Source organism: Procambarus clarkii, chromosome 50, assembly GCF_040958095.1.
Source record: "Procambarus clarkii isolate CNS0578487 chromosome 50, FALCON_Pclarkii_2.0, whole genome shotgun sequence".
In the NCBI taxonomy this organism is placed as follows: Eukaryota; Metazoa; Arthropoda; class Malacostraca; order Decapoda; family Cambaridae; genus Procambarus; species Procambarus clarkii.
Window position 1 is genome coordinate 12,802,839 of NC_091199.1, and position 16,087 is coordinate 12,818,925.

Here is a 16,087-nt window from a genome sequence, read left to right on the forward strand (position 1 = left end):
GCTCTGGCTGGGTACAAGAGTTAATAATACAATCTGTTTTCTTCGTATTGGGGGTATTGTACATGAACTTTTGACGATATAGAATACCTCCGTTGAAGAGCAGAGGTGCAACAGGTACTCTGAGAGAGAACTATCAACATCAGAGGCGCGAGACTGTTCAACACGCTTCCACTACACATAAGGGACATAACTGGCCGACCCCTCACAGTGTTCAAGAGAGAACTATTAACATCAGAGGCCCGAGACTGTTCAACACGCTTCCACTACACATAAGGGACATAACTGGCCGACCCCTCACAGTGTTCAAGAGAGAACTATCAACATCAGAGGCCCGAGACTGTTCAACACGCTTCCACTACACATAAGGGACATAACTGGCCGACCCCTCACAGTGTTCAAGAGAGAACTATCAACATCAGAGGCCCGAGACTGTTCAACACGCTTCCACTACACATAAGGGACATAACTGGCCGACCCATCACAGTGTTCAAGATTGAACACGGTACACCCCTGCTCTCACGGTGGCGATGTGGTCACTCCCAGGATGAGTGACGCTGCCCCGTAAACGTGCCCTACAGACAAACCTATACATGTTGTAATTTACCCCCCCCCCCTTCCCTATCGCCCATTCCAAGCGTGCGGGTAGTTACACACAGGCGAGTTTTCTGACCAAAAAACTCAATTTCCGAGCTATTTCCCCCACCACGATTCTCCAGCTGCCAACAACTCCGTTTAAAAGACGCTTTTAAAATATATAAATGTGTGTGTGTGTGTGTTTACTATTTGTGTCTGCAAAATCGAGCTATTAGCTCTTGGTCCCCGCCTTTCTAACTAATCTATTTTTCCTCTATTATGTCTACTAGATATATTTGAAAAAAACACATACACACGTCCCTAGGAAGCAGCCCGTAGCAGCTGTCTAACTCCTAGGTACCTATTTACTGCTAGGCGAACAGATGCATCAGGGTGAAAGAAACTGCCCATTTGTTTCCGCCTCCACCGGGAATCGAATCCCGGCCATTAGGACTAAGACTCCCAAGCGATGTCCACTCAGCTGCAAGGCCCCCGCTGTGTGTACTCACCTAGTTGTGCTTGCGAGGGTTGAGCTTCGGCTCATTGGTCCCGCCTCTCAACCGTCAATCAACTGGTGTACAGGTTCCTGAGCCTACTGGGCTCTATCATATATACACTTGAAACTGTGTATGCTGTCTGCCTACACCACATCAGTGTCTTATGCATTCCAGTTGTTACATTCCATTTGTTGTCTCTTTAACAAGGAGGCATTTGGATCGCTGTACACCACCTACGTGAGACCAGTTTTTAGAGTATGCAGCCCTGTCGTGGAGCCCCAACCTGGACGAACACGTAAAAAGGTTCAGAAGTTTGCGACGAGGCTCGTCCCAGAATTTGAGAGTGCTACCCCTTACACCACACTACACCCAACCCACACTACACCTCCACACCCAACCCACACTACACCTCCACACCCAACCCACTCTCCACCTCCACACCCAACCCACTCTCCACCTCCACACCCAACCCACACTACACCTCCACACCCAACCCACACTACACCTCCACACCCAACTCACACTACACCTCCACACCCAACTCACACTACACCTCCACACCCAATCCACACTACACCTCCACACCCAATCCACACTACACCTCCACACCCAATCCACACTACACCTCCACACCCAATCCACACTACACGTCCACACCCAATCCACACTACACCTCCACACCAAATCCACACTACACCTCCACACCCAACCCACACTACACCTCCACACCCAACCCACACTACACCTCCACACCCAACCCACACTACACCTCCACACCCAACCCACACTACACCTCCACACCCAACCCACACTACACCTCCACACCCAACTCACACTACACCTCCACACCCAACCCACATTACACCTCCACACCCAACCCACACTACACCTCCACACCCAACCCACACTACACCTCCACACCCAACCCACACTACACCTCCACACCCAACCCACACTACACCTCCACACCCAACCCACACTACACCTCCACACCCAACCCACACTACACCTACCGCGACCCACTCTCCCATCTCGCAGTCCAGCTTTAACTGGTATCTCAGGAAGGCAAATAATGTTAGTGACAGCGTATATAGAGAGGCAGGTGTGTGCCCCGCCCCTGCCCGGGAGTGTTGGGGGGTGCACCACAACCCTACCAGGCCAAGCTGCGCCTCCACACCATTACCACCAGCCTGGTAGCCTGCCTCCTCCTTCCTCCTCCTTCCTCATGCGTCTACCTGTGTCACTTCACGTGATCTGGAACGTCTTCCTCCTTCCTGTGCTATCGCGCTCAAACTCTCGCCCCCCCCCTCCCCCCCTCCCAGCACGCACGCACGCACGCACGCACGCACGCACGCACGCACGCACGCACGCACGCACGCACGCACACACACACACACACACACACACACACACACACACACACACACACACACACACACACACACACACTACACCCACCCACCCACCCCAACCAATCCCTAACCAACCAACCAAGATTGAACCAAAGCTACTCCACAGTCACATCAGGAGGAAAACAACAGTGAAAGAACAGGTGATGAAACTTATAATGGGTGAGGACAGGTACACAGAGAATGACAAAGAAGTGTGTGAAGAACTCAACAAAAGGTTGCAGTAGGTCTTCACAACAGAACAAGGTGAGGTCATTGCGCTAGGAAAGATGGAACAGTCTCTGTGTGTCTTTTTTTTGTCTTTCTTTTCTAAAGTGGTGGTGTGAAAGCGGTGTTTACGAAATGCACAGCAAAACCCACATTTTGTTATGGGACCAAGTTTAAAATATATGGAAGTTTATCTTGTGAAAGCAAAGGAACTAGATAAGAGAGTACTGGAGAACAACCTTATGTTGTCAATCATTAAAGCTGTCACTCAAACCTCGCTGGGCTTCGATGACCAATATACAGACAAGGCCTGATCAACCAGGCTGTGATTCATACGTAGCCTGGTTGACCAGTCCAGCAACGAGGAGGCCTGGTCGATGACCGGGCCGCGGGGACGCTAAGCCCCGGAACAACTCCAAGGTAAGGCACCCGGGGAAAGGCTGGCCACAGGTCATGGTACGGGAGGAGCCTCGAAATCGGAACGGGTAATATCGAGGTAATATGCCATTGACCCTGGAAACAAAACAAAGAGAAATTGCGTCGCTCCACAAAGCCGAGAGTAAAGCCATTCAAAAAGCCATATACGGGCAGAACAAACACCACAGAGCATATAAGCCTTTTGAAACAAATACATTTTCCACACGTGCCGATTTACAAGGTTTACATTGTCCTGGTCACTATTGTCCTGGTCAATATTGTCCTGGTCACTATTGTCCTGGTCACTATTGTCCTGGTCACTATTGTCCTGGTCACTATTGTCCTGGTCACTATTGTCCTGGTCAATATTGTCCTGGTCACTATTGTCCTGGTCACTATTGTCCTGGTCAATATTGTCCTGGTCAATATTGTCCTGGTCAACATTGTCCTGGTCAACATTGTCCTGGTCACTATTGTCCTGGTCACTATTGTCCTGGTCAACATTGTCCTGGTCAACATTGTCCTGGTCACTATTGTCCTGGTCACTATTGTCCTGGTCACTATTGTCCTGGTCACTATTGTCCTGGTCACTATTGTCCTGCTCACTATTGTCCTGCTCACTATTGTCCTGGTCACTATTGTCCTGGACAACATTGTCCTGGACAACATTGTCCTGGTCAATACACACGTAACCATGGTCCAATACTACCTACTTTTTGTTGGTTCCGTGGATCACCGTCCGCTCGGTCCGGTCTTTGACCAGGCCTCCATTGTGACGTTAATGTGAGAAATAGAGCAGTGGCTATTCTGCCTGGTGTTGTACCAATCACATTAAATAAAAAAAGTAAAATAAAGTAAATAAGACTGCTTCTGACCTCTTTACTTTGGGTAATATAAAGAGAATAATCACTTAAAATATTTAATATAACAAAAATGACTAGCAACAACCCGCTAAACACACACCGAAAGTACGACGTTGGTACAACGTTCGAACAAGTTTTAACACTTCCTGATCAGTTATAACAACCAATGTAGCAAGTTGTAACAACGTTCTAATACGTCATAAACACGTTAAGCCAAAATGTAACAACTATATTACAAGTTGTAACAAGCGGAAAATAGGGACAGTTTCGGTTTGTGTTTCCAGGGAAACAATGCCCCTTATCCACTTAACACAAGCGTCAGGGCTAGTGTAGATGGCGCTGATGTCGCAGGTAACTATGGGCCGGCAGTGTTAAGCAAGCAGTTAGTGGCTGGTCGAGCGGTGAGTGGCGCTTGCCCCCAGACAGCAGGTGTCCAGGTGTCTCGATTACTGGAGGGGGGTGGGGGGGGGTATCTGTCAAGACACAGAGGTGTCTGAGCATGTATTGTTGTCGTCGTTGATTCCTTATATTGGAGCATGCAGATACGTGGGTGAGTAGGCGGTAAATTGAACAGGCAGGATCTAATGCCTAAGCAGGAGATTGCCGTAACACCATACACATTTATCCTTCCATTTGCTCCTTCTCCCTTTCTGCCCCCTCCCTCCCCCTTTCACCTCTCCCTCTCCCTCTCCCCTTTCCCTCAAGTGCTGATTAGTCGTAATGGCTTATCACATTCTCCTGGTAATTGCCTTACCTTGCAGACGATGAGTTACAATAGCGTGGCTGAAGGTATGACGACCAGACCCACACGTCAGAAGAGGGAGAGGCGACGACGTTTCGGTCCGTCCTGGACCATTAGACCACTTGGTAATGGTCCAGGACGGACCGAAACGTCGTCGTCTCTCCCTCTTCTCATGCGTGGTTTGGTCATCATTAACTTGCCTTTCCTCCACATTAATTTTTTCTCTCCCATCCTTTCCCTTTTCTCGCACCTCTATCCCTGCCTTTTTCTCTCCTCTCCAACCCTTCTGTTTATCTAACCTCCCTCTCTCCTGTTTTCCCCCTCCCCTTCCCTCAGGTTACTGAGGCAAGGGCGTGGCCGGGGCTGGTACCCGTCCTCCCCTCTCCATCGACTGGCCTCTCCCCCCTCTTCACCCCCGCCCCGTTCCCTCTTCAGCCCCCGCCCCGCCCCCTCTTCAGCCCCCGCCCCGCCCCCTCTTCAGCCCCCGCCCCGCCCCCAGGACCGGCCTGGCTAGGGAGTAAGCCCCAACATATTGATGACTATGAACAACCTAGCAAGCTGTGAACTACGGCTCCAACTTGGCGCGGGGCACCTAGCAAGCAGGGCGGGAGGGGGGAGAGAGGGAGGGAAGAGATACAGGACTCAGCGAGTAACGGTCAACCATATAAAATCTAGTCCAAGTGCAGTTAAAAGCTCTGTACCTCAGGGTACATTCCTTGCACCGCTGCTTTTCCTTATTCTCATATCAGATATAGACAAAAATACAAGTCACAGCTTCGTATCATCCTTTACAGATGACACAAAAATCAATATGAAAATTATCTCGGCTGAAGACACTGAAAAACTTCAAGCTGATATTAATAAAGTTTTCGACTGGGCATCAGAAAATAACATGATGTTTAACAGTGATAAATTCCAGGTACTCAGGTACGGTAAAAATGAGGACCTTAAACATAATACAGAGTACAAAACACAATCAAATGTACCCATAGTAGGAAAACAGCATGTAAAGGATTTGGGAATAATAATGTCTGACGACCTAACGTTTAAGGAGCATAACCAAGCAAATATTGCGACAGCCAGAAAAATGATAGGATGGATTACGAGAACTTTCAAATCCAGGGATCCCATCACAATGGTTGTACTCTTCAAGTCACTTGTGTTGTCCCGTCTTGAGTACTGCTCAGTACTCACTTCCCCCTTCAGAGCAGGAGAGATTGCTGAAATAGAGGGAATACAGAGAACATATACGGCACGCATAGACGAGATAAAGCACCTAAATTATTGGGATCGTCTCAAAGCCCTCCAAATGTACTCACTAGAAAGAAGACGAGAGAGATATCAAATAATATACACCTGGAAGATACTGGAGGGCCAAGTACCAAATCTACACAGTAAAATAACAACGTACTGGAGTGAACGATATGGAAGAAAATGCAAGATTGAACCAGTGAAGAGCAGAGGTGCCATAGTCACAATCAGAGAACACTGTATAAACATCAGAGGTCCGTGGTTGTTCAACGTCCTCCCAGCAAGCATAATAAATATTGCCAGAACAACCGCGGACATCTTCAAGAGGAAACTAGATTTATTCCTCCAAGGAGTGCCGGACCAACCGGGCTGTGGTGGGTATGTGGGCCTGCGGGTCGCTCCAAGCAACAGCCTGGTGGACCAAACTCTCACAAGTCAAGCCTGGCCTCGGGCCGGGCTTGGGGAGTAGAACTCCCAGAACACCATCAACCAGGTATCAACCAGATGGAAAGGAAAATGTGAGAAGAACTGCGTATCTAGCAGGCGAGATAACAGATACTCCACTAAGTAAATCATGTATTACTGACGATACACCGTGTATAGCGATGATGAGAGCGTCAACACCAACTCTGCACAGCAGAGGGACCGAACCCACCAAATGGGTCATTAAGGCCGTCACTCCACCAAACATGCCACATCAACCTGGCTACACTCCACCAAACATGCCACATCAACCTGCTACACTCCACCAAGCATGCCACATTAACCTGGCTACACTCCACCAAACATGCCACATTAACCTGGCTACACTCCACCAAGCATGCCACATTAACCTGGCTACACTCCACCAAACATGCCACATCAACCTGCTACACTCCACCAAGCATGCCACATTAACCTGGCTACACTCCACCAAACATGCCACATTAACCTGGCTACACTCCACCAAGCATGCCACATTAACCTGGCTACACTCCACCAAACATGCCACATGAACCTGCTACACTCCACCAAACATGCCACATTAACCTGGCTACACTCCACCAAACATGCCACATGAACCTGCTACACTCCACCAAACATGCCACATGAACCTGCTACACTCCACCAAACATGCCACATTAACCTGGCTACACTCCACCAAACATGCCACATTAACCTGGCTACACTCCACCAAACATGCCACATTAACCTGGCTACACTCCACCAAACATGCCACATTAACCTGGCTACACTCCACCAAACATGCCACATTAACCTGGCTACACTCCACCAAACATGCCACATTAACCTGGCTACACTCCACCAAACATGCCACATTAACCTGGCTACACTCCACCAAACATGCCACATTAACCTGGCTACACTCCACCAAACATGTCACATGAACCTGCTACACTCCACCAAACATGCCACATGAACCTGCTACACTCCACCAAACATGCCACATGAACCTGCTACACTCCACCAAACATGCCACATGAACCTGCTACACTCCACCAAGCATGCCACATGAACCTGCTACACTCCACCAAGCATGCCACATTAACCTGGCTACACTCCACCAAACATGCCACATTAACCTGGCTACACTCCACCAAACATGCCACATCATCCTGCTATACTTGGAGGTTGTCCACCCAATCAACAAGGAGCCTCCCCCCCTCCCCCCAAGTGCCGGCCGTCACCATACAAGAACATCACTCTCACCATTAACTGATGACAATGCCAAGGTGGACAGGCCACCGAACTTTTGCTTCAGTTCACCATTTCCAGAATTTCTACTCCCCATCTTTCTCCCTCCCTCCCCCCCCCATCCCTACCAAGGCCATCGAAAGCGCAAAAAGAAAAATAATTAAAGTGGAGGTCGTGAATTTTGTATGTGGAGGGCTCTTGCCTCCTCTCGGAGCCAGCTGGAAGCGGGATCTGGCACTTACAATCCCAACTTCTGAAATCCTTGCACTGTATCCATATATAGCTTGTATTGTTGTTGTTTAAGATTTGCTTCCTGGAACAAAAAGTTTCAAGCAGCACGGGCTATGGTGAGCCCGTATGATATAGAGCTTGTAGCAGATACCCGCCATACGAGATATTTCTGTATATAAGCTGTGTGGTGTGAACCTAGGTCACCTTACCTTGAAGACTAAGTATGCCAAACACCAACTTGAAACCTGCTTGATGGGGTTCTGGGAGTTCATCTACTTCCCAAGCCCGGCCCGAGGCCAGGCTTGACTTGTGAGAGTTTGGTCCACCAGGCTGTTGCTTGGAGCGGCCCGCAGGCCCACATACCCACCACAGCCCGGTTGGTCCGGCACTCCTTGGAGGAATAAATCTAGTTTCCTCTTGAAGATCTTCCATTACATTACTCTTCTATTAAACTGTAGTATCTAATATTTAAATTATTTGAAGTATTTTCACAAGATCTCCTTCCGATGTTTAATGATGTGTTGCAGGCTGTGTTGATGTGCCACTCTCCGCTGAGCTGTGATTACGGCTGTTTCTGCGCTGGAATACATTTTCTCTCGCTCACAGGATGAGTATGGGGTGCACAATACACTACCGCTCACAGGATGAGTATGGGGGTGCACAATACACTACCGCTCACAGGATGAGTTTGGGGTGCACAATACACTACCGCTCACAGAATGAGTTTGGGGTGCACAATACACTACCGCTCACAGAATGAGTATGGGGTGCACAATACACTACCGCTCACAGAATGAGTATGGGGTGCACAATACACTACCACTCACAGAATGAGTATGGGGTGCACAATACACAACCGCTCACAGGATGAGTTTGGGGTGCACAATACACTACCGCTCACAGGATGAGTTTGGGGTGCACAATACACTACCGCTCACAGGATGAGTTTGGGGGGCACAATACACTACCGCTCACAGGATGAGTATGGGGTGCACAATACACTACCGCTCACAGGATGAGTATGGGGTGCACAATACACTACCGCTCACAGGATGAGTTTGGGGTGCACAATACACTACCGCTCACAGAATGAGTTTGGGGTGCACAATACACTACCGCTCACAGAATGAGTTTGGGGTGCACAATACACTACCGCTCACAGAATGAGTATGGGGGGCACAATACACTACCGCTCACAGGATGAGTATGGGGTGCACAATACACTACCGCTCACAGGATGAGTATGGGGTGCACAATACACTACCGCTTACAGGATGAGTATGGGGTGCACAATACACTTCCGCTCACAGGGTGAGTATGGGGGTGCACAGTAAACTGCACCCAACGGTGATTTAGGAAATTCACCCTTGAGTGCAGTTTTCCTTTCCTGTTTACCCACTTGCCCTGCATTTGAGTACTTCCGGAAGAGACGCAAGGTAGACGCAATATAGATGCAAGGTCGGTAGATACTGTGTGTCTACTCACCTAGTTGTGCTTGCGGGGTTGAGCTTTGTCTCTTTGATCCCGCCTCTCAACCGTCAATCAACTGGTGTACAAATTCCTGAGCCTACTGGGCTCTATCATACTTATATTTGAAACTGTGTATGGAGTCAGCCTCCACCACATCATTTCCTAGTGTACTCGCCTAGTGTACTCGCCTAGTTGTGTTTTCGAGGGTTGAGCTTTGGCTCTTTGGTCCCGCCTCTGCGTGCCGTATATGTTCTCTGTATTCAGAGATCTCTCTCCCGCTCTGAAAGGGGAAGTGAGTAGCGAGCAATACTCAAGACGGGACAGCACCAGTGATTTAAATAGTATTAACATTGCTGTGGGGTTTCTGGATTTGAACGTTCTCAAAATCCACCCTATCATTTTCCTGGCCGCCGCTATATTTGCTTGGTCATGTTCACTATATGTCAGGTCGTCAGACATCATAATTCCGCAGATACATATTGCTTTTCCATATATGATTGTCTGATTGTGTCCTGTACCCTGTGTTTCGTTAAAGTTCCTCGTTTCTACCATATCCAAGTACCTGGGGCCAGATTCACGAAAGCACTTACGCAAGCACTTGCGAACGTGTACATCTTTCCTCAATCTTTGACGGCTTTGGTTACATTTATTAAACAGTTTACCAGCATGAAAACTTCCCATTCAACTGTTGTTATTGTTATAAACAGCCTCCTGGTGCTTCGGAGCTCATTAACTGTTTAATAATTGTAAACAAAGCCGCCAAAGATTGAGAAAAGTTGTACTGGTTCGTAAGTGCTTGCGTAAGTGCTTTCGTGAATCTGGCCCCCTGGAACTTATCACCGTTACCCGTCTCCGTCATACTGTTACACCCTCAGTCCTCCCTTTCCAGACATTTTCCTTTCTCTCCTACTTCAACTTGACCTTTTTTTTCTGCCTCCTTTCCTCTCTCACATCTCCAAACAATGTTTGCCTCAGCTGCAACTCGGCCCAGCCCCGCGTCTGTGCCAGGTAACTCCACTACGGGCTCACCATAGCCCGTGCTACTTGCAACTTGTTGTTCCAAGCAGCTGAATCTCAAACATCAACAACAAACAACTCGGCATGACCTGAGCAGGAAAATATCAACAGAGCCATTCCCGGGTGAAGCGTCCAAGACAGTCTCAGGCAGGAGGCTGTATTGTTGGCCTTAATTACTTATTATTTTTCCTCTTCACTAAACGCTGGGTCCACTGTGCTCGCTCACTAGCGTAATTCCCAAACTTCCTCCCACGCGTATCTCAGCTGTTTTATATTGCTCACTTGTGTGTGTTTCTTGCGATTTAAATGTGATTGTTTTTTCTTTCAAGCACCCAGGGAGCCGATCGGCCGAGCGGAGAGCACGCGGGAGTTGTGATCCTGTGGTCCTGGGTTCGATCCCAGGCGCCGGCGAGAAATAATGGGCAGAGTTTCTTTCACCCTATGCTCCTGTTACCTAGCAGTAAAATAGGTACCTGGGTGTTAGTCAGCTGTCACGGGCTGCTTCCTGGGGGTGGAGGCCTGGTCGAGGACCGGGCCGCGGGGACACTAAAAAGCCCCGAAATCATCTCAAGATAACCTCAAGATAACCCAGAGCCTGGCTGATTAGTTAGGCTGTTGTTGGTAGCGGCCCGAAGTCCTTCCTGACATCACATGCCGGCTACCTTGAGACGGCTGATCATTAGTTTGTTCCCATTTTAATATTTCAATCTTTGTCCCGGCAATATTTCCAACTTATTTCTAAGGTTGAAGAGCCGTGGACCTCTGATGTCAATAGGGTGTTCTCGCCTCTTAAGGTCGGCATTCAAACCCTGATCGTCAAAGTGGTTGGGCACCATTCCTTTCCTCCGTTCTATCTCAAGTCCTTATCCTCGTACTTCTGTATCTCTCGCTCCATTAAGTTGCTAATTAAGTGGGCCGATGATCACAAGACAAGCCTGGGCCCCAGGCCAGGATTGAGAAGGGGAAGAACTCTTAAAACCCACTTCGGGTATATGCCAGATATATATACTAACTATATATACTATATATATATGTTAGTATATATATATAGTAACTCGACTGCATGTTGCTAATAGTTATTTCGTCTACTCTGCCTCGAGTTTAAGTGGATTTGTTTTTGGGGGACTCCACTTTAATTATCTCACACTTGCAGCAATAAAACAGAGACAATAGGAGAGAGAAAACAAGCAGAGATATACTCTAATCTGGTAACGTTTGGGGAGAGTGTTTGGGTAATCACTGCACATTTGGGGAGAAGTCAAAAGGTTACAGTCAGAGCGCTATCATACACAACGTTGGTTTAGGTTCCTATACTTGGTTTACCTGATGTTGACGTGTGGATGTTGTAAAGCACTTGTGATTTACTTGTGGCTGGTTGGTCACAGCCTGATCAACCAGGCTGTGACTCATACGTCAGGCTGCGAGCAGCCGCGTCCAACAGCCTGGTTGATCAGTCCAGCAACCAGGAGGCCTGGTCGACGACCGGACCGCGGGGACGCTAAGCCCCGGAAGCACCTCAAGGTAATCTCAAGGTAGGTTTCGAGATTTCTTTTACATCGCAGACTAGTGAAGGGCAGGCATTTTTTTGATGACCGGTCAGGCTGTTGCTAGAAGCGACCTGCAGGGTCTGCAGAGGGTTTCGGGAGTTCAACAACTTCCCAAGCCCGGCCCGGCTGGACTTGTGAGAGCTAGGTTCAACAGGCTGTTGTTTGGAGCGGCCCGCAGACCCACGTATTCACCACAGCCTGGTTGGTCCGGCATTTCTTGCAAGAACTTGTCTAAATGCTGCTTGGAGACTAACATCTTTGTTCCGGCAATATTTCTTAAGCTAGCTAGGAGGATGTTGAACAACCGCGGACCTCTGATGTTCATATAATGTTCTCTGATTGTGCCTATGGCACCTCTGCTCCTCACTGGGTCTATTTAAATCACTGAGGTGATTTAAGTGAAATAAGTGAAGTGCCCAGGTAATGATGATGGTTACAGACATGAAGATGGTCTTGCACAGCTCCAGGTTATGTGTAGTGAAGATGGTTACAGTGTTACAGGTTGTGTAGTGAAGATGGTTATAGTTATGTGTAGTGAAGATGGTTACAGTAATAGTGTGTTGTGAAGAGGTGGCTGTCACCAGAATAATTCCGCCCCCCCTCTTTCTCTTCGTTTCTAGATATCTCAATAAACCTTACAGCCTGCCTGGTTGATGATAGGACCAAAAGTCCTGTTGACGATTGGACCAAAAGTCCTGTTGACGATTGGACTGAATCATCAGTGTTGGCGCAGTACTGGAGGGATCTTGGGTGATTGTCACAGGAGGCGATTGTTTCGGCTGGACGGTAGAGCGACGGTCTCGCTTCATGCAGGTCGACGTTCAATCAACGACCGTCCAAGTGGTTGGGCACCATTCCTCCCCCCCTTCCCCTCCCGTCCCATCCCAAATCCTAATCCTGACTCCTTCCCAGTGCTATATAGTCGTAATGGCTTGACGCTTTCCCTGAAAACTCCTGCACAATTTCAGTGTTCCAGATGGATAATGGTGCAAATCCATAGTAGGCATCCATCAGTCTCAGGAGACTATGGAGTTGCGCTCTGGTTGTCGGTCTGGAGTGGCCTCTCCAGGGCGCAAAGCCTGGGTAGGATGGTAGTAAATACTTGAAAATATAGCCTGTATAACGCGCTCAGGTTGCATTTGCAACAGGAAATGATATTTTGTCTGCATTAGTAAAATATTGGCGTTTTAGCAAATTCAGAATATAGGGAGGCATGATTTATTTTCAGGAGTGCTGAAAATAATACACGAGTGTTCAGTGTTGTGTATGTAAGCTGGGTGAGAATATACACTACGAGTCTCTGGGGCCTACACTATACCTAGTGGTCTGTGAACACTTGCAGAACTTTAGGTGAGAATTGTTTAATACTTGTGGATGGTGGGCATCCATCAGTCTCAGGAGACTCTGGATTTGCTGTCTGGGTGTTGGTCTGGAGTGGCCTCTCCAGGGGCCAAAGCCAGGGAGGGTGTATTGGTGTACTTTGTGTACAAGTACTTTGTGTTAAAGTACTTGTGTACTTGTATATCTGGGGCCAGAGTGGGGAAGGTAATTATCAGGAGAAGGCACTAAGCCATTAGGACTATATAAGGGGAAAGGAGGGGGGGGGGAGGATTGAGGATAGGACAGAGGGAAGGAATAGTGCCGAAGCATTTAGAGGTTACCTTGAAGTGGTTTCGGGGCTTAGCGACCCCACGGCCTGGTCGTCGACCAGGCCTCCTCGTTGCTGGACTGGCCAACCAGGTTGTTGGACGCGGCTGCTCGCAGCCTGACGTATGAATCACAGCCTTGTTGATCAGGTATCCTTTTGAGGTGCTTATAGAGTTCTCTCTTGAACACTGTGAGGGGTCGGCCAGTTATGCCCCTTATGTGTAGTGGAAGCGTGTTGAACAGTCTCGGGCCTCTGATGTTGATAGTTCTCTCTTGAACACTGTGAGGGGTCGGCCAGTTATGCCCCTTATGTGTAGTGGAAGCGTGTTGAACAGTCTCGGGCCTCTGATGTTGATAGTTCTCTCTTGAACACTGTGAGGGGTCGGCCAGTTATGCCCCTTATGTGTAGTGGAAGCGTGTTGAACAGTCTCGGGCCTCTGATGTTGATAGTTCTCTCTTGAACACTGTGAGGGGTCGGCCAGTTATGCCCCTTATGTGTAGTGGAAGCGTGTTGAACAGTCTCGGGCCTCTGATGTTGATAGTTCTCTCTTGAACACTGTGAGGGGTCGGCCAGTTATGCCCCTTATGTGTAGTGGAAGCGTGTTGAACAGTCTCGGGCCTCTGATGTTGATAGTTCTCTCTTGAACACTGTGAGGGGTCGGCCAGTTATGCCCCTTATGTGTAGTAGAAGCGTGTTGAACAGTCTCGGGCCTCTGATGTTGATAGTTCTCTCTCAGAGTACCTGTTGCACCTCTGCTCTTCAACGGGGGTATTCTGCACATCCTGCCATGCCTCCTGGTCTCATGTGCTGTTATTTCTGTGTGCAGGTTTGGGACCAGCCCCTCTAATATTTTCCACGTGTAAATTATTATGTCTCTCTCCCGCCTGCGTTCAAGAGAATACAAATTTAGGCTCTTTAGTCGGTCCCAGTAGTTTAGATGTTTTACTGAGTGGATTCTAGCTGTAAAGGATCTCTGCACGCTCTCCAGGTCAGCAATTTATCCAGCTTTGAAAAGGGCTGTCATTGTGCAGCAGTACTCCACTCTAGAGAGCACTAGCGTCTTGAAGAGTATCATCATAGGTTTAGCATCTCTAGTGTGAAAGGTTCTTATAATCCAACCTGTCATTTTTCTTGCAGTTGTGACGGCTACTTTATTGTGTTCTTTAAAGGTAAGGTCTTCCGACATGAGTACACCCAAATCATGGATGTATAGAGAGTGAGGGATTGGGATGTATAACCATCAGAGGGCCGCGGTTGTTCAACGTCCTCCCAGCGACTATAAGAAATATTGCCGGAACAACCGTGGACATCTTCAAGAGAAAACTGTACTGTTTTTTAAGAGAAGTGCCGGACCAACCGGGCTGTGGTGGGTATGTGGGCCTGCGGGCCGCTTCAAGCAACAGCCTGGTGGACCACGCTGTCAAAAGTCGAGCTTGGCCCCGGGTCGGGCTCTAGGAGTAGAAGAACTCCTAGAACCCTCTTCAGGTATGCTCCAGGCATCTAGCAAGGCCGGCGTCACTATCGGCCTCAACTAGAGGCCGGTAGAAAATGAAGACCTCTACAAAATTAGGCCTAGAAAGGCCTCTAGGCTCTGCAACTCTACAAGAGACTGGTAAGCCTTTAGTAGAGGCCGGCATTGGGGGGCATTACCCCCATAGGGAGTCATGAGCCTATTCCAGACGGTTACCTTACCTTGAGGTTACCTTGAGGTGCTTCCGGGGCTTAGTGTCCCCGCGGCCCGGTCGTCGACCAGGCCTCCTGGTTGCTGGACTGATCAACCAGGCTGTTAGACGCGGCTGCTCGCACCCTGACGTAACAGTGCGGAGGCGAAGGCATTCATCAGGAAGCTGGTCAGCCGGGTACACAGAGAGTACGCCTGAAGAAACATTGTTGAGACGTGTTGGTGTTTAATTTAGAGAAACGATTTATACTTTGGTTACCGGCTGAATTGCTGGTGTCCAAGTTTTCTGTGAAGTGGGATGACGGGTTGAGGGGGAGCTGTGTCTTCGAGGAGCATCTTGGGTGAGTGTGTGTTATACGCGTTCTGAGCTCGCTCTCTCACTGCTCTCACTATACTCGCTCCATCAACTCTCACTATAATCGCTCCTCCTCCTCCTCCTCCATCCACGTGCCCCTCTACTTCTATTCCTGCTCCTTCACGTGCTCCTCTACTCCTCCTTTACTACTCCTGCTCCTCTTCTACTACTCCTGCTTCTCCTCTACCCCTGCTCCTCTACTCCTCCTGCTCCTCTACTCCTCCTGCTCCTCTACACCTCCTGCTCTTCTGCTCCTGCCTCCAGACTGCCGCTCTTGTGTCAACAGCTTGTCCTCTTCAAACACAACCCTCTATATTTTCAGGCCATTATTTCCCAAGGCTCATTCTCTGTTTCTTCTGTTGCTCACACCACCCTCCCCCCCCCCCAGTCTGTCTGTCTCTCTCTCCCCTCTCTCTTCCCCCACTCTCTACCTCCTCCTCTCTCTCCCCCCTTTCTCTCCCCCCTTTCTCTCCCCCCTTTCTCT

The 16,087-nt window shown here is 48.9% G+C and overlaps 2 protein-coding genes across 2 annotated transcripts in view; one reads left to right on the plus strand and one right to left on the minus strand.

Annotated features, from left to right (window-relative positions):
- LOC138351551 (uncharacterized) overlaps positions 1-7,751 on the minus strand; it is a gene marked incomplete at its 3' end in the record, with an annotated part of 45,263 nt that extends 37,512 nt beyond the window's left edge. Inside the window, exons 1-2 of the mRNA XM_069303343.1 lie at positions 7,653-7,751; positions 3,351-3,776 (exon numbers count right to left, since the gene is read on the minus strand). Coding sequence (XP_069159444.1) covers positions 3,351-3,776; positions 7,653-7,751 — 525 coding nt within the window. The remainder of the gene's footprint in view (positions 1-3,350; positions 3,777-7,652) is intronic.
- The window catches only part of LOC123748468 (multiple PDZ domain protein), a 1,300,933-nt gene that overhangs the window by 229,912 nt on the left and 1,054,934 nt on the right, over positions 1-16,087 (plus strand).